The 19,291-nt window shown below is 43.5% G+C and overlaps 1 protein-coding gene across 1 annotated transcript in view; it reads left to right on the top strand.

Moving 5' to 3' along the window:
* The window catches only part of pch2 (pachytene checkpoint 2 protein), a 30,472-nt gene that overhangs the window by 1,404 nt on the left and 9,777 nt on the right, over positions 1-19,291 (top strand). The window contains exons 2-7 of the mRNA XM_077647143.1: positions 2,911-3,055; positions 4,456-4,629; positions 10,263-10,353; positions 11,094-11,230; positions 11,701-11,787; positions 12,613-12,719. Coding sequence (XP_077503269.1) covers positions 2,911-3,055; positions 4,456-4,629; positions 10,263-10,353; positions 11,094-11,230; positions 11,701-11,787; positions 12,613-12,719 — 741 coding nt within the window. The remainder of the gene's footprint in view (positions 1-2,910; positions 3,056-4,455; positions 4,630-10,262; positions 10,354-11,093; positions 11,231-11,700; positions 11,788-12,612; positions 12,720-19,291) is intronic.

The raw sequence follows: 19,291 nt of genomic DNA on the forward strand, positions 1-19,291 counted from the left end.
TGAGGTACCGGGCGCGGATTTTCTGCAGCACAACACCTCCCATAGAAGGTGATGCATCGTCAGGCTTGTGCATGTGTCGCATGTGTTAACAGGCCATCGTCATGTTAAAGGCTGCGATGCACAAAACCGTGGACAACGACAAAAAAAATGCGTCATGAACCTGAACAAGTGCCTTGTTTTTCGAATCACTTGGGCCACTGTCACTACTTAATAACCACCAAAATGGGTTTTTGCACTTTTTATAAAATAAAATGAATGGCATCTTTTTTCTACAACTTTCCATCCTGGTATTGTGGTGCCGCAATTTCAGTTGGCGCCCTCAACTGCACTGAAGATCTAGATATATATTTGTCATCAGCTGGTGCTACAGCTGATATTAGATGCACGCAAGGAGAATGCTGCTGAGAGCCTTTTTGTTGGGTCATATAATTGGCCTTTCCACTTGTAAAAGTGTCTTGTCTCCTCTGCTTATGTTCTTTAAATTTCATCAGAGCATCCACCCTATCCACCGTGTAATGTTGAGTTGTCTTTTCTATTTGCTAGTAGGGACATGCAAAGGCCCTGGTGTGTAAGTTCAGAGGTTGTGTGTCTCTGTATACACACTCCCCATTGTGTTAGCAAACTGTCAACTTGCAGCCATTGGCTGCGTTATTTTCATGTGCAGATGACCACAGACTGTCAATGGAGGGGCAGTAAACTTGACATTGAATTGTTTAGTGCATGAATTAGTGCCCCCAAGAGAAGCGAAGAACATCAGTGACTGTGTTCACAACAAGCGCAGTCTGTCAAAAAAAAAAAAAAGGAGCAAAGCTTTTAGCAGCAGATTGATAGGCTTGTAGAAGTGGGATTCCCTATGATGATGCTTTGCGGCATAGCAGAAAGCCTCGTGCTAAAGGTTAAGCGGGTCAAAGAAACTGAAACCAAGCCTGAAGCAGTGACAAATGACAAGAATTTTGCGGTGTTCTATATGTTCGTCGACTCACCCACAGCCTTATGGAGAGTGGCAAGGGAAACGGCATCCAGATGATTTGCATGGCACCTAATAAAGTGAGAAGCATGCATGCGTGAGTCAGTAAGCAAGAGGGAAAAAAAAAATCAATATGCCAGGTCATACACCAAACTAAGTGCTCTGAATTCATTCAAGTAGTTGTGTATCACATTTCTCTGTCTTATGGAAAGCACTACATAGGACACACAGGCAAGGTGCCTCAGTGATCGGACAAGAGAGCATCGTCACCACTAGAAGAGACCCCGGGCACCAACCTAGTGGTTGACTGCAAAAAACGCACGCACCCAATAAATCTTCATGATGTGCAAGTGCTGAAATAGAATGGAGACAGGCTAACTCACGAGGTGTTTGAAGCATGAGCCATTCAAGAATCTGGTGAGCGGCGTGTCGGCACGATACCTGTGGGACTATCGAAGGCAGAAGTTTGGTTTTTGCGCGGCGCAGCAGGCAGATAAAAAAAAAAATGCAGGCACAAAGATACAGATAGTCTGAGATTCTTTTTATAAAGGCATGGAAGTTTCAAATAAAAAAATTTTTAGTTGTCAGCGCAGCATTGGTTCCTTCTTTGTCTTTGTTTCTTCTCTGCTGCAGTATGGAAAAAGTTTTCAGAGCACTGAGTACTTTATGGCAGTCTCATACCTGAGGCTCAAACTACATCTGTGCGATCGCCATAATGCAGTACTATGTACATACAAGGAAGCACAGAACACAATGGTGGAGGCAGTGGATGGAAAGACAAAGCTTTGCAGTGTGTAGTAACTCCTTAATGTGTGGCCTGTTTAAAGGAAAGAAAAAATGGCTGGAAGTGTTAGGTCTAATGTTGGATGCAAAGGCCAACAAAAAGAAGCACTATAATAAGCCTGTAGGAAATCAGTTCAGTTGTTCCACTTTATGAAACTTTTTCCTGGAAAATACCTTCAGGCATCTGTTATTTGGATTTAATATATGTTTGCCAGGGGACTTGGGTTTTCTAAACTTTGTGTAGTTTATATTGAGGTATGTGCAGATTCCACATTTAAATTTGTGAAACATTCAGCCACTATTGCTGAAACAATTGTCAACCTCTGCTGAGGATGATTGCCAAAGAACTTTGTATGGGACATCCAAGGAACAAATGTCCTCCTTTCTGTTTTCCCCTTTTAAAAGTATGAGCATAGGTGCAAACATTATGAGAGGGAACACATGTGCTTGCGCCAATGCAAGCCTGGTGTGTGCCTATTGGTGTTTTAGAAATTGGAGGTATGCCCTGTTGCACTTTCACATTGTGTGCTATGGGAAATGGGACAACAGTTCACACTAAAGTGCTTGTTTGGCACATATGCTGTTTTAAAATTTGGACACATTGTTATTCATGGCCATGCGGCAGGGTTGAAGTGGCGGGCCTCCAATATTTTAAACAGCCACAGACCCGCCGCTGTGGCTCATTGGTTAGGGCGCTCGGCTACTGATCCAGAGTACTCGGGTTCGAACCTCACCGCAGCGGCCGAGTTTCAGTGGAGATGAAACGCAAAGGCGCCCCTATGCTGTGCGATGTCTGTGCAGGTTAAAGATCCCCAGGTGGTCTAAATTATTCCAGAGCCCTCCACTACGGCACCTCTTCCTTCCTTTCTTCTCTTAGTCCCTCCTTTATCCCTGCCCTTACAGTGCCTTTCAGGTGTCCCCCATATGTGAGACAGGTACTGCGCCATTTCCTTTCCCCAAAAACCAATTTTCATTTTCATTTTTCCACAGGAGCATGGCTGGCCTGCATCAGCACATGCCAACATGTTTCCTTTCATATTGCTCGCACTTGTAATTTGAATATGACAGCTATATTCATACTCTATGCTGCGCTTACGTAGAATCTTTTTTCATGGTTGTATATTTAACTGAGTTGGTTGCACTCTCTTTTTTTCTTTCAGCACCCTAGCAGAGAACGTGATCATTACTCATGTTGAAGGACTGGTGCGGCAAAGGGGCTACCCACATATTTTGACAGATTTTGCTGGGACCCCTCTAGCAGGTCAAGTGGACAAGGTAGTAACTGAATATGACAAAGATAATGTGGTGAGTGATTACACTAGAGTAGTGGCATTCTTTTATTTCTGTTTTCTCTGTAGTGCTCTCTGGTTTTCAGAATTTACTCATGGCTCTTTGAGTTGTTTTCTTATTCATTGGCACTTTGCAGCGTATTCTATGATTTCATGCATGATTAACTAACTTGCTGATGCTGTTTGAACCAACAGTGTCTGCAACACAGAACATTATCATGCAGGCGTAACACTGTGCTGTTTTGTGCTCAATGGCATGACTTGCAAGCCTTGCTTGCACTTGGGAGGCTTCTACACAGCATAGAGCCAATGCACATACCTGCCATATATATCACTGCATTGCAGAACAAATATAATGCTTAGCAATGAATGTATCGAAACATTTGTAGTAGACAGTTTCATGTTTTTACAAACTAACTTTCTCATGAAAAGTTCAACAAGTGATGTTAAGTCCCCTGTTCTTTGTAGTACAACAGAGAACTTATTGTCTAGAGTACCTGATTCTGTAGATTCATTTCCATGTATAGGTAATTTGATGCTGGTAACACCTAATTTGTAGTGGTAGTGCATGCTGGCAAAAGCAGAAACTGAAAAAGAATGCGGAGCCAGCTGCAGGGCATCACTTTTTTTGTTAATTATTGTGACTGTTATCATGACCAATATCTTCACAGTGTAATAGAGTAACCTTTGCATTATTTCTACAATGGTATGACATCTTTTTTACTTACTCTTGCAGAGCATAGGTGAGCTTAAGGCAGAGATGGATAGCCAGTGGCATCTTACCGTTACCTTTTACTCCTTGACATTCTCTGGCGGCTAGTGATAGGACATGGCAACAGTGCTTTTACGATGGTGCTCGCACTCCTTCCTGGCAGAACATGTCACTGGCAGTCAAGCCCACATGGGTACTGGCCCCCCTCCCTTAAGCAAGAATTTTCTTTTGAAGAAGCACTGCTGCCAAAAAATGCATGGTGAATATGGGACCACCCCCTCCTAACCATCGCCCACAAGAGTTACCCATAAATTCATCCCTGTGATGAAAACCACTGATGCATGATGTTGTCATGTAATAGGGACTTCTGGTGTTCCACCAGCCTACCACTCGAACGTTTCTCACACCTTAAAAATGATTGAAATGGGTGCTGATACTGATAATCCTTTCTCTCCCCCCCCCCCCCCCCCCCCAAAAAAAAAAAAAGAAAGGACATCTTGCACCAGTCATGTGGAGGAAGCTGCAGTGCGTGCGTGAGGTAGCAGTGTATTGTACGTGTTTTTGGATGCATACAGAACAGTTTTATGCAGTTAAGTTTTGTTTATGCAATGAAAAATTAGCCTAGTGAGATACTGTTATTTACTAATAAGTGATTGATTTTGTTTTTGACTTTGTTTTGCTTCATGAATTTTTTTTTATCTTAGGAAAGACTGGATGACGCCACTCTGGTGGTGCATGTCTACTATCTTAGCTATGATGAGACTGGCTTAGAGGAACTTGAAGATGGTATGGCAGCAGCAAATCATTGGGTTCTTCCATCAGTGCATCTAGAAGGGCTATGGGAGAACCTCATCTATGAAAGTCCTGTCAAAAATGAGGTATGAGGTGGTGGGGGGAACCACATGTTTGCATGCCAGTTATGTTTGTGAATGGTAGCATGCACAGCACTGGCCAATCTGTGTGTTTCGACTGACGCGAGTCTCATTGCCGCTGTCCTTATGGGCAGTGCACTTGTGTCTTACTATGCTCATCTTTTAAGTAGTGCAAAAAGCACTTTCTGCGTGAGATGACTTCTTTTGCAGTGATTTGTGTCATTTTTCCTCGTTCTTGTTGCTGACAGGCATGTGTTCTAGCTGATAGTATGTCACATTAACAACACACATGTTCAAAACTTGTATGGCCTTCCTGAAAGGCGACTGTTGACAAAATGAAGGCTTTCCTCAAATCTGTAATGCCCTCTTCTATCGAGCTTCATGAAGCGCTTCAGCAAGGCTGAGCTAGAACCCGGTACATCTAAGTTGTCATCTTGCTTGTGCCTGTTTTCAAGCCAGCTGTCTATTATAGAAGAATTCATAAACAGGAAGATAATCTGTCATGCCTACATCTTGACCAAATGCTGTTCTGCACAGGCAGCAAGAAATTTTCTCTCACCCATAGGCTTATGCGTCATAGATATCTCTCAGCTGGAGAGAAAGCAGAAGCTGTTTATGAGCACACCAAATAAGTGTTCTCAAGAAAAAGTAGCCAAACATGCTGCATTGCTCCCAGCGTTGAGATTACACCACATGTGCTGCATGAGCTGCCACGGTGTCTCAGTGGTTATGGCGCTCGGCTGCTGACCCGAAAGACGTGGGTTCAATCCCAGCCGCGGCGGTTGAATTTAGATGAAGGTGAAATTCTTGAGGCCCGTGTACTGTGCAATGTCAGTGCACGTTAAAGAACCCCAGGTGGTCGAAATTTCCGGAGCCCTTCACTACGGTGTCCTTCATAGCCTGAGTCGCTTTAGGACGTTAAACCCCCGTAAACAGAACCTAACACGTGCTGCATGGGCGGCGGTGCGTGAGGTTCAGTGTGAATGCCCCGCTCGCTTCTTGCAGCTCACTGGCGATGCTCACAGAATGGAAAGAGCGGTAGAAAAAAAGGAATAAAAACGTAAGGTCAGGCGTCCATTTATTCTCACTGTTCCTTTGCTCCGGTTGCTGTTCGCTGACATCCTCATTTCCAGACTTGATCTCAACATTCACCTCATACGATAGTGAAAATTCCATTTTCCATGGAGTTAATCAAAGAGCCAATTTTAAGATTTTGTACATTTGCCGCGAGGAATATTCATGTCAACAGTCCAACAAACTCATCAGTATAGGTGCAGGGACTCCGGAATTTTTTTTCAGTGGGGAGGCAAGACTTCGAGCTTATTTTGTTATTTATTTATTTAATGCTCATTTACATAATATATATATTAATGTTCAATGCTTGATGCAAACTCACGTTGCGGTGACGATACTCCAGCAGTCAGGAAGAGAACGAAGAGGCTTCCAAAATTAACTGTTTAAGGGGCTGACTCACACCCACTAAGAACTGAATTACTCAGTGGCTACGATACCTTCAAGCATTCTCGGCGGTCATCGAACTGAATGCCATGCAGTTCTTGGTCGTGTGCAATTTAAAGCTGGCAAGGAACCTTCGAGATAAAGAACCAAAAGCACCTACAAGAATCTGGAAAAATGTGGAAGCATTTGCACGCAGCAACAATCAATGAAGATAAGTCTGGTCGCATCTCGCATTACAAAACAAAATGATAAAGCCGCGTGCCGGCGGTTTTGAGTGTGAACGAACAAACGGGGCAAAGATTCACGGCAATATAAAACGAATTGAAATTCGAAGCTTTACGCACAAGCAGTGATCAATTGCATTAAAAAAGCCTGTGCATAGTTTGTTTGAATTCTGCTAATCATGATCATGTACAAAGGTGAGACAGTCGGCTTCTGTTGTGACATGACTGGTTTAGGCTACTCATATACGAAATGCTTTACAACTGGCTACGAAGCCAAGTAGCTCGGCCCCACTGTGATTTTTATTGAGTCGTAGAATTGAAGTGTTTCAATTGTCCCTGTATAGGTGCATCCACAAAGAGGCTAGCAGAACTTCCTCTAGAAAAATTACCTATCATCACTGAATGGCCACCGCTAGCAACCACTGAGCCCTGGTGGTGTCAAAATTGCACATGTCAAAAATGTGATGCAGTGCAGCCCCTACGCTTTCAATAATATTTACGATGCGAATATGAGCTTGGATAGGCGTTTCACAAAACATTTTAAAATGTGAGCTTAAAAGAGGGGATGGTTAGTGAGCTATAAATTTTCAAATTTTCTATACCTCGGCTTCTTCACTCCATGCCTACCATGCTGCTGCTGCTTCTTCCTTAGACCGCACTTCTCCATGGAGATGCGTTAACAACGGTGCCGATAGCAACAGGGATCCTGGAGAAACTATCCTATTAAAAATTGACAGCATTTTCATCTGGTACTGAAACTCAAGCAGAATATCTATGTTGTGGTGTCCGTTGATGCTCCCAGGACTGAAAGGGGTTGTGAGCTACAGAAGTACTATTAACAGCCTGCTGTCCATTTACTTTCGTAAAAGTTGGCACCAGTTTATGATTTTCTTTTTTCCTGTAATTTAACTGTAGTTTGGTAAGTCTTGTGTGTGTGACGTATACAGTACTACATGCATATGTCAGCTGAAGTGCCTACAATGAGATCCGTCATTGCTGTTGTCAGTCAAAATGCAGAATGGCATTGCAGTAACAGTGCTGGTATACCCAAATGACTACGGCATAACATCGTGGTTGTAGCACTTAAAAAATAACTGTGGTAGACTCACATTTATCGCATGTTACAAGTGAGGGTTTTTTTTTTCTTCTGATCTTTAGGCCCCTACATGTTACACAGTAAAACCTTGTTGCTGCGTTTCTGGTTCATGTGCTCATAAAAATCGCGGGCAATAAAAATGTCCCATAGAATTATACTATTTACCCTCCAGTTAATACGTTCCTGCATAGCACGATTTTCTGGTTACTATGTTCAAAACTTTTGAGAAATCCTGATCGTACAACCCACTGCGGTGGCTCAGTGGCTAAGGCGCTCGTCTACCGAGCTGGAGTACCTGGGTTCGAACCTGATCGTGGCAGCCGTGTTTTGATGGAGGCGAAACACAAAAGACGCCCCATGTGCTGTGTGATGTCAGTGCACGTTAAAGATCCCGAGGTGGTCCAAATTATTCTGGCGATGCAAATATTTATTCTTGACTTGCAGTCAGCACTTACAGAAGCTGGCTAGTTCATGGATTTCTGCATAGATGAACAATCTCAAAATCTTTCTGGAACGCTCACTTGCTGTCTTGATTGCTTTCCACAAATAAGAACGCTGAATATTAAAATACGTGTAGTTGGTGATCACTTGCACATGAAATGAAGCCAACATCCTAAATGGGGCAGCTGCATTGTTCCCTGAAAAAAGGATGGCTGCACAGAGCTGGAGGTTTCGAATAGGTTGCTAATGCACTTTTTCTTGATTTGATCTTAAAAAATGTTGGCCAGCTCCATGTTCACTCTGGAGTTGCAGCAGTCTCCTGGCAATTCATGACTACTTCACACCTCCACTACGGCACCTCTTCCTTTCTTCTTTTGCTCTTTCCTTTCCCCCTTCCTTATGGTGCAGTTCAGGTGTCCCCTGAGGTATGTGAGACAGTTACTCCGCCATTTCCTTTCCTCAAAACCAATTTCCAATTTTCCTGATCGTATAATACATTCAGGGACCAGCTGCACGTGTGCAAACATATGAGTGGTTCGAATGTGAGAGCACGCGACACGAGCTGAAATGCAGCTGTTATTATCCACCAATCCACCATTGTTACTTCTCTGCAGTACTGTGGTGCAAATGAGCGAAGCTTAAAAAAAAAAACATAATGTCTTTACATGTGAGTGGCCCATTCACGGAAATGTGACTAGAACGCCCTAGAGGTGATCCTTCGCAAAATCTATAAGCGTGCCCTCGACCTCCCCATAATAACATCTAATCAACAGCTCATCAATCTCGTGATGACCAACGCCTTTGGGGAGCTACGTGAGGCGCACTTAAACAACCAATACTTGCAGTTGAACAAATCCTCAGCCAACAGAAGCCTCCTAAACCGCCTGCACATTGCCTACAAAGTGCATGCAGAGGAAAGGACCAAGGTCCCAGGGGACTGGCGCCACGCGCTACAGGTCCAACCTCTGCCGCAGAACATGACAAAGGAGACTCACAAGGGCCGTCTAACCGCGTGCGCGACGGCCCTTAATGACCGCTGTGGCTCTTGCTACGGAGTCTTCTACACAGATGCTGTTGGCCCACACCACGGGGCATGGTATACGGCTGCAGTAATCCATCAAAACATGTACACTCAGGGACTCACTTTCCGTGCCCCAAACATTACACACATGGAGGAGGTCGCCATAGCACTCGCCGCTGCAGAACCAGACTCCCGGGAAGCCTGTGGAAATGTACAACAAGGACGCGTATCTCAATGCGCCACCCATATTTTACATAGATGCAAGTACCGGGATCGCCCGGACACACGTGGTGTCGTCTGGACCCCAGCACATGCGGGACTAGAGTGAAATGAGGCTGCAGACGCCTGAGCCCGCGCGCTCAACCACCAAGCATTGCTTCGACACTCGCTGCCTAAGGTATCGGAACCTAATCTGGCTGTCACTTACAAAGAAATTCAGTTATATCAAACACAGCATAGCTGCTTTCATCCCTCTGCGAAAGGGCTAACCAAAAGTGAAGAGCGTTGGCTCCTTCGCTTATATACCAACATGGTACTGCACTTGGCAGTGCTGCAATATTTTTATCCGGCTTTTAAAGGGAAGGTGAAATGGTTTATTGAGAATTTGAGGTTCTTCAAGAAATCGAATCTATGAAGCTTCAAAGTAAAGCATGCCAAGTATTTTTTCGCCAGCATATACAATAGGGACGTAATCGCCAATTAAAACCGCAGCGATAGTCAGTCTTCTCCTCACTACGTTAGAGAATTGTGGAGAAACTCGTGATGACGTCATTGTTGCCGAAATTTCAGATGTCCGCTACCTTCGACCACGAGCTACAGTGAGCTTTCCAACACCGCCAAACAATGCTTCGTGGGCTTCACCGTCGGCGGCATTGGTTTAATTCCTTGAAACATCTGTTTATTAGCTGGAAACGGAGCGTCGCCCTATGTGATGTCATTGTTGCGGCCTCTGCCCATCGCTGCGCACTGCATAGAAACCTGACCACCTATGCGGATTTATGCAAGGGGGCGAAGCATTCGTAAACGAAAAGGAGGGCTAATTTTGCCATTGCTGTAAACAGACCAGTTGCGAAGTTTCTTCCTCGCCGAGAACAACAAATGCCTATAGGAATGCTAATCGAGATTTTTATGAAGTGAAAATGTAAAATGTATAAAATGTACCTCATTCAATAATTAAATTTTTCAAAATTGGGGTTTTTGAATGATTCTTTATTAGGATATTAAGTTTTTTTTTTGCATTCTTTAAGAAACATATCAACAAGGTTTCACTGTATTTCTTTCCATTTATTTCATCTGCAAAGTTATTTCTGCTTTTATAATCACTGAAATAAAGAAAAAATTTAAATAATGGTGTATGAAGGTGTTGCCCTGCATGGTTTGAATGTTATTGCCCAAACAGCTGCTGAGCTATTCTTCTACGGCCCTGTTGTTTGCTGACAAGAAAGTGGACCCTAACATCATATCATGGAACAAAGTTGTGCTTTTACACGGTGAGACAGGTTCTGCATGCCATTGCATGTATCGTTGCATTCAATCTTGTTACTGCAAGCTACTCTTGCATTTTGCTGGTTGCGTGCTTTTGAAGAGGAAATTAATGTAACCACTGCCTTTCAGTAGGGCTCATATGTATTAAATGGCGGGAACAAAGTTCTGTTTGGTACAGTGACATGCTGCATTTAAATTCCTAAATTTGTGCAGGTTGAACCACTGCTTATGAACTTGGCCATGTCTTATGGAGATTATATGCTGCAGAATCTAGCAGTTATTTCTGAGTGAACTGCAGGGCTTCTTCAAGTGGCTAAATTTTCAGTCCATTCTGTATACCTGAAAAAGGGCTGTTGTTCCATGCTGTGCCATATTTTTTCTTCTTAGGCTTAACATTTTTTCTTGTAAGAGTAGGTGGTTCTCAGTAACTGTTTTATTTATTTTTTTGCTTGATTTATCTGTTTCTGAGACAAAATATAATTGCATTAGCAGCTGACTGGGCTTTCTGTGCAATCTTCATTCCTGAACACTGCCACATCTACAATGCAGTGCTCTAACATCTTGGAATGTGAACATTTTAAGAGGGGTCTGTCATAATGGGGAGGCAAACTAGAAAGAAAAGAATGTGACACTCTGACCAAAGGAACTGTGGTGCATTATGTCGGTGCGGTTGCTTGTCTAGCAGTGTGTATGTTTGTGTATAAGGGTGTCATAGTAACTTCTTTATTCCTCGTCTTGATTACAGGACCTCCTGGCACAGGCAAAACATCCTTGTGCAAAGCCCTTGCACAGAAGCTCACCATTAGGCTACGCTCTCGTTTTTCCCAAGGTCAACTCTTGGAGATCAACAGCCACAGTCTCTTCTCCAAGTGGTTTTCGGAGGTGTTTACAGTGTTTACAATTTATACAGGTGTAGCCATAGCGGGCTTGGTGCCGTGATGATTGAGAGAAATGAGCAACTTTTGCAGAGGATATCCAGTTATCTACAGCTGCTGATGAATAACCTCTCTTGGCCACTGTGTGTTTAGTGGGCTGCATGCATGACAAGCCAATTACTAAATCCAAATATCTTTATAGCATCTAATCATTGTGTAGCAGTAGCTGCTTAGGTTTGTATGCTTGGTACTGTTAAGCTGTGATACTAGTTAAAAAATTGTGAGTCGTGCTGCAAGGGATACTAGAGACGGAGACATAAACAAATGCATACCTGGTATGATGCTATATGTCAGTCTTGTATTCTTACAGTGCGATTCACAATCTTGGCCACTTTCCAGCCCAACCCTTTGCCTTGCCTTTTGTACTGCATTGTCTCAATGGAGTGTATACCACTCCTTCCCCTGTTTATTTTTCAGAGTGGAAAATTAGTAATGAAAATGTTCCAGAAGATACTGACCCTAATTGATGATGGCACTACACTTGTGTTTGTTCTCATCGATGAGGTAGGCACCTGTAACATATTTTCAAAAATTTTCATTAACTTCATGTGTAGTAAACACTAAAAATGAAAATCTGTTTTTCTTTCAAGACCATTTCTTTTTTTATTCTGTGACTGTCGTATGCTGAAAGCTGAAAACAAGTTAAATTCCAGTAGTACTTGCAGCTCCAGAGTCATAGAAGAGCTTTATAGTTTAGTATGTTTTCTGAAACTAAGCCTGCCAGCAGCCTACAAGGTGCCAGCAATCTTCAGGGCAATATGTTGCTGGCATAGATAGAGTTTTCTGAATTTTTTGGAACTGTTTTTACCTGTCTTTGTTCATACTGCATGGGTATCACTGTGTACTCCTTGGACAAAACTAACTGAAGGCTGGGCATAACTTTATAAAAAAATTCCTGACACTATTTGGTCTGCTGCTCGTAAAATATAGTAACATGAAGGCAGTCAGTTTTTGCAATAATGCCATATTTGTACATTACGGCTAGAAACCCTATAATTCAGGACTGCAATGATATGATGTGGGGAGATATGGCGATGCTTGCTTATGTGATGGTTTACATTTTGAACCAGGAAAAATTACCGAAGGTGCATATTAATATCATACACCTTTAATGATTTTTTACCAAATTTTTAATTGTACTTTCATGTTTTCATTTCTTCACAGGCTGACATTGAATATGCTAGTTGTGACTCAGAATTTTTGCAGTTCTTCAGTTTTGAGTGCATTTAATGTGTGTAAAGAGCTTCCTGCCTCCTTCTCCTTTCTTTTTGTCTGAGTATTAGCCTTTACTGATTCGGCTTGTATAGTTTATAAAATCTATTTTTGTAGGTTGAAAGCTTGGCCCACTGCCGAAGTGCCGCCATTTGTGGCAATGAACCATCCGATGCCATTCGTGTTGTCAATGCTTTGCTGACACAAATTGATATCTTGAAGAGGTAAGCAAATTTGAATGCCAATTGCATTTTTTTTTCTTTCTGCCATGGGATTACAGCTTGTAATGCATCACAGGAAAGCCATTGTGCACCATGCACACTTTTGCTTGTGTGTATGGCCATAGCTTTTCTATGTCTGCTTGTTTTTGGAGTTAGGAGTAGGCGTAGTAGCTGGGTATGAGCCTGTTGTTTCATTTTTAATGCTTTGTATGCTAACTGCTCAAATATTTTTGTGCACACAGGTATTCTGCTGAAGTTTAAAACAAATAGATGAGCTAACTGTTCAGAAGTTTCAAGTGCTTTGGCCTGTCCGAGCAGTTGTTCTTGTGACATACCCAGAATTTCTAGACAAGCGCATTTTTGTCAACAGGAAGTTGTTTTTAACAGAATGGAATTTTTTTGCATCTTGCAAGATTGCACTGTAGCAATCAATATATTCACAGATCTCTCCTTGAGATGCTTGTAGTTTTCTGCTATTTACTGTCAAAAATGCACCCCATTGGTTTACTATGGCAGTCTTAACTACTCGGTGCAAGCACAGGACAAACTTTAAAGCGATTTTGCTAAGCATCAGAAGGTTAGCCATTCTCATCAATATATTATCTTAAAAGCCCTGGCCAAAAAAAGCATTGGGTGCAAATGAAAATTCCCAGTGGTGTTTTTGGAACCAATTAGAATGCCTGGAGCATTACAATTAAATGTTCCAATTCGACTGTCCCGATTGGTCACAAAACGTAGTTGGACACCATTTGGTTTCATTTTGAATCTATAAGAACTGTTGACTTAACTGTTGTCTCCCAAATGAAGTGGCAGCTTGAAGTGGGCCACAGACAGGCATGTATGACACATAAGCATAGGAATACTAAAAGCCTGAAGAGGTGACACAAAACCGGAGTGTTCAATCTATGTCCACTGGAAGTAGCTTCGAGCTTATACTATGTACCATTCATTGGACCCTCCCCCTGAAGCCAGTGATGCTGGTCCATTGAGTTAAGTTATTGTAGTATTTAATCAGGACCGCACAGTGGTGGAAATGATAACAATCAGCAGATTGAGCTGCCAATACCTAGGGTTCTTTGTTTTCTGGTTTTATATTTTTTTTAATTTGGGGGCAAAACATCGGGCACTATTTTTCAAGTTGATAATAGAGGAGTAGTAGTAGTAGTAGTAAGTGTTTAATGCAAAATTAAAACAAAAAGGAAGGTAAAAGATTTTTGCTAACCCCGGCATCTGCCATCACTACGGCGGCGGCACCTGAGCTGGGGCAGCGGAAATAAAGAATAGCAGAAATCAGGTTTTCCGTGGAAGCATTCTGAAATCCAGTTTTTTTTGGTCTAAGTTTACAAACTGTAATAATTTATTCGAGTTATTTTCAATTGGAGGGTCACAATTAGGGTTATGTTTTAGGCTCGTAAGCGGGGAAAATTGGAATTCTCAAAAAAAATATTCCGGAATTCAACGTTTCTTTGATAATTCATAGTTACTGGTAGTAGAGCTTGGATTTGTTTTGGGACATAAAACATTTTATTCACACAAGCTGGTCATCGACTTTTTTACACATCCTTGTTAACATACATAATTATCTGCATGCGCAGCATTTCAGTTTCCATACAGGACCTGCCAGGTCTTTGAGGTATTTCAGCTGAGAGAATGTTCTCTCAACATCACAGTCGCCATTAGCTAGGCACAACAATGTCAACGCGGCATTTGCTAGCTCAGGGTAGTGCACAGTTGCGTTGTGCCAATAGTCCATGGCTTCAACACCTGTATTGGGAGGCTTGATTCCAGCAAGTACTGGTTAATCTACCTGCAAAGCGAGTCTACATGGCAGTCACAGTAATCAAGAGAGGTCAGTAGTCATCAAATGACTGACTCAGCAGCCACTCTGGAATGGATGCAGTAGGCTTCCCCAATTTCCATAACGTGAACTGGTTTTCGTCTTCGGCTGAGACATTTCGCTTCAGGGTGCAGTGCCATTTTGTAGAAATTTTTGTACAAGATGGCGCCATGGCACCTGCAGTCTAGGATTCTCTGTCGGCCGGCTCTTGCCCGCAAGCCAACTGGGGGCAGAGCGGTTCCGTGGGCACTGTTGTTCTAAATATCAGGGAGGAACATGTTCAGGGTGCAAAAATCAGGTAAAATTGGGTTTATGAAAACGAAGAACCTGACTAATACTGTATTTACACGATTGTAAGTCAAATTATTTTTTTAATCTTAAAATTCGAAAAGGGGGGGGGGGGGGGGGGGGGTCGCCTTACAATTGAAACCAAATCATAGCACCATAAATGAAGGCGAGACAAGCGAGATATCTGGGATGCTACAGCGTGGTTGCAATTCTGTTTGCTCTACTGCTCTACCCAGTAGCGTTCGTCTATTCTGCGCGCTTTGCCGGAACGATTTTTTTTTTTAACTGTGCACTTGGCGCTCAAGGAAGTGTCGATAGTTGATGGAAGGGCCACTATTCCAACGGTTCCAATCGTGGCAGCACCAGCACTCGGAAGGGCAGCGCTTCCGGGGAATGTCGCTAGCTGATGGAAGAGCCTGCGCCGCTCCCGTATAGCACATGCATAGCACGCATAGCTACTCTTTGGCTTTGTTTGACGCATTCGATGGCTGCCGGCCACGTTTTTACCAATTTTTAATGTAGTGCTTCGTCAGTGGTCATTTGTGCTCCGGGTCCGGTAAGCGCCAGGCACTTGTTTACGGCTACATTCAAGATGGCTGTCATTCTTTACGCCGAAGAAACGTACAACTGCGTACGAGGCCGTAAGTTCGACATCTCGGAACGGGCGATACAGGTGTGGCGGCTGCAGCGAGGCAAAATTTTCAGCTGTTCCTTGTGATGGCATGGCGTGGTTGTTTGCCATGTGGAGGATTTCGCTGGACCACGACGTTGGAGCGACGTGCTGTGACCCCGCAGCAGCGATAGCAATGTCAGCGCTAGTGAAGCCTGTTTCACATGCAAGCAAAAAATGCTAGCAAATCCTGCCGCTGTGGCGATGAGCGGCGAGGTTCCAATAAGTTGGAAATTTTCGCTGCGGCATGCCGCTCAATCACTTGCATGTGAACCAGCCTTGAGGACGAGTAGTCCAGTGACTAATACATTTTAATGTGAGAGTCGTCATTGCGCACAACCGGCACACCGGCACCCCGGCACTCCCGCACTGTCTCCGCACACAGCGGCCGATGGCGGTTGCTGATAAGCGGAGGCGGCCCGCTGACGTTATCGCATTCTACTCTTAGAGCCTGAAATGATTTTGTTAGGCATATTCTAGTGCCATAGATGTGGTCTTTGTGTGTATTCGAGTCAAATTTGCAAGCTCTGCGTGGACCATGTAATTAAGAAATAATTTTAAAAATCGCTGCTCGCAGTAGCTCGCAACCGATTAGGGCGACACACCTCACCGTGTGTCCCTTACCCCAATGACGCCCGCTGAAGGGTGTGCCCACAGGCATGGGTTTCATTTTTTTTTTCCTGGTGCAATATGGGGGATCCACTTACAGTTGTGTAAATACGGTATCTTTTTCCGAGAAACTCATTACTTCTTACATTACTTCATTACACAGAGCAATATGGAGATCTCGGTCATGAAAATAATTGGCTTCCAATTGGGTCATCCAATTGGGAGGTCCATGCTCCAATCGGAATGTCCAGTCATGCGCTCTATTCGGATCTCCCAAATGGATGATTCAATTGAACCCAATGAGATTCATTAGTCCTTTTGGCTAACCTATTGAGTCCATTTGATTCCATTTAGAATGCCTAATCGGACTCAATGTTTTTTTCCCCAGGTTGGCACATTTTTAATGCTTATGCAACAATTACACTATTTAGCTTGAACCTAGAAAACGATCCGATTGGAACCCTAGGAACCAGTTGGGTGATCCAGTTGGAAGCATGAAAACCTGTTGGACTCTCCAGCTGGAATCAAGTGAACTCAATTGGGCTCTCTAATTGGAATCAAGTGAACTCAATTGGACTGCCTATTTGGATTCATGAATCCAGTTGGCTGTCCTGTTGAATCCAGTTTATTCCATTTGGATCCAGTTGAGAAGCCCATTTGGACCTAATGGGTTTTTTTGCTGGGAGTATCTTACAATATTCCACTGTTGCCTCACAATTATTAGTGATGTCCAAGAAAGCTGGACTTGAACAGGTTCTTTAGCTAACCTATGTCAATTACAGGCATTGAGAGCGTCCAGAACAGGTTCTTTAGCTAACCTATGTCAATTACAGGCATTGAGAGCGTACCAAATGCTACTCTGGCAGACAGGTCCTTGTGCTTTCCCTGCCAGACTGCCGACTTGTTTCTGCTGACATTTCAAATAGAAGTAGCATTGAGTGCTCCTCTGTGCTTAATATCACATTTAGCTGTGGCACTTGCCTGTTTATGAATTTCGATGGAGGCGAAATTCTCCATTGAAAGACATGGGTTCGATCCCTGCCGCAGTGCTCGAATTTCGATGGGGGCAAAATTCTAGAGTCCCTTGTACTGTACAATGTCAGTGCACGTTAAAGAACCCCAGGTGGTTGAAATTCCAGAGCCCTTCACTGCGGTCGCTTTGGGTCGTTAAACCCCCATAAACCATAAACCTTGCCTGTTTGTGGCAAAGCAAGCCAAAATTCAGCGGCATCACTGGAAAAGCCAGGCGAAAAGAGTAAAACTCATCAGTCAGAGGTGGTGGTGCCATCTTTTATGGTACGAAACTGGCACTGGAAAGACTTCCACAGTTTTCTCCCCTAGAGATAGACATTGCCACCATTGCTCCTACCATGAAATTCAGCTTCTTTGGTCTGGCCTACGGCATAAGAATATATTTAGGTGTCGACACTGACCACCTGCCGCGGCAGATAGGGTGCAGATAATGTTCACGCTCTTGTACATGCGCTGACTGCAGCGGCATAGGGACGCTGCGGGGCGTGGTCTAACCGGGTGCTGATTGGAAGACGCAGCTAAGCAGCGTGCCCAGTTTTCGGTGGCATTTTAAGTTGTGTTTGTCTATGTTTTGTGCATCGAGAGCGCATCTCAAGGTGCAAACGTTAGGATCTCGCTTCAACATTGTGGTGGGCACCGTGCACGATCAAGGTTTGTTTGAACTAGCCTTTTGTGCTGCAGTTTGATACAAGCTGCAGTGGTCATTAGAAAAGCGCAGGAGAGGGTGAACAAACACATGAGGGCGTACGGGCTGACGTCTCCGGACGGCGGTATGGAGAAATCGTGGAGAAAGCCTCTCAATTATTCCCTTTCCGCAGCTATTCGTCCTATCCAGTGGTGACTGGAACCTACTGCAGGGGCAGCGGGGCCAATAGTGCAGGGACAGAAGAGGCACTGCTACCTTCGCAGAAATGGGCCGCACCTATGGCGGGTACAGAAGCGGCATTGATTAATCTGGAAGTCGCTGCAATGCGCGCTGGTCTTTGGTCCCCACAAATCCCCGCCTGCGAGGCAGTTCTGGCTTCGACACTGAGATTAGCCTGCCCAGATATCTGAGTCTCCCTACATCGCCTCGCTCCAAGGGCCAGAATTTCGCTTCTGGTGACACCAGTAGCCAGTGTTGACGTGACGCTGAAGAAATGCTGACTTGTGGTTCGGCCTTAAGAGCTGGTATAGCTAACCATGCTCGCAGCAGTCGTGTGGATGCATGAAAAAAAAAAACCAACCTTGCAGTGAATCGATTTTAATAACAAGCTCTGAAGGACCACGAGGCAGTGTCCGCACTGCTGTTCAGCCCATTCATGTGGTCCTAGCAAGTAGAACACAAAGTAGTGTAAAATGACCCAGTGTGGACAGCTGTTTCTGCCCTTCTGTGCCTTGCCTCACTTAAGCAAGCACACGTACACACCGTGGCACCAAACAGTCACAACACCTGCAGTCTGGCATCCATAGCTTGACAACTTGACAAGCCTACATCGTGTGGCGCCATCTGTCGGCATTCAAAAGAAACACTAGGAGCAGCGAACAAGATTCGTCAGGCGGAGTGTCACCACTTAAATGTATTCTTTCACCGTGGTCTGGCCTCACCATAGATGCCGTACCCAGATTTACATTGTGGAAAAATAATAAAAGAAACAGTGTAAATACTGCTTTCAGTTGTGGTAGTAAAAACCCACTGCCTGTTATTTACCCAAGAGAAGCATTTATACATGCTTGCGTGCGTGGTGCATTGTTCGGTACTGTGTGTTGGTCAAGAAACAGGATTTTAATGTCTGTGCAATGCAATACTGAAGTACTTCATACGAGTTTGCTTTATAATCAGATCAGGAGGATTCATGAAGGCTGCCATGCTGTTATGACATGCTTCTAAATTATCATATTCAACAGTATCATATGAGCACTTTAATATATATATATATATATATAAAGGTAAAGAAAATGAGGGGCCCGTTAGACAAACTTATGAAGGGAGCTAACAGTCACCAAAACCATAGTGCATAGGGGACCTATGCACCTTGGTTTCGGTGACTGTCAGCTCCCTTCATATATATATATATATATATATATATATATATATATATATATATATATATATATATATATATATATATATATATATATATATATATATATAGCACG

Source organism: Amblyomma americanum, chromosome 1 (genome assembly GCF_052857255.1).
Source record: "Amblyomma americanum isolate KBUSLIRL-KWMA chromosome 1, ASM5285725v1, whole genome shotgun sequence".
In the NCBI taxonomy this organism is placed as follows: domain Eukaryota; kingdom Metazoa; phylum Arthropoda; class Arachnida; order Ixodida; family Ixodidae; genus Amblyomma; species Amblyomma americanum.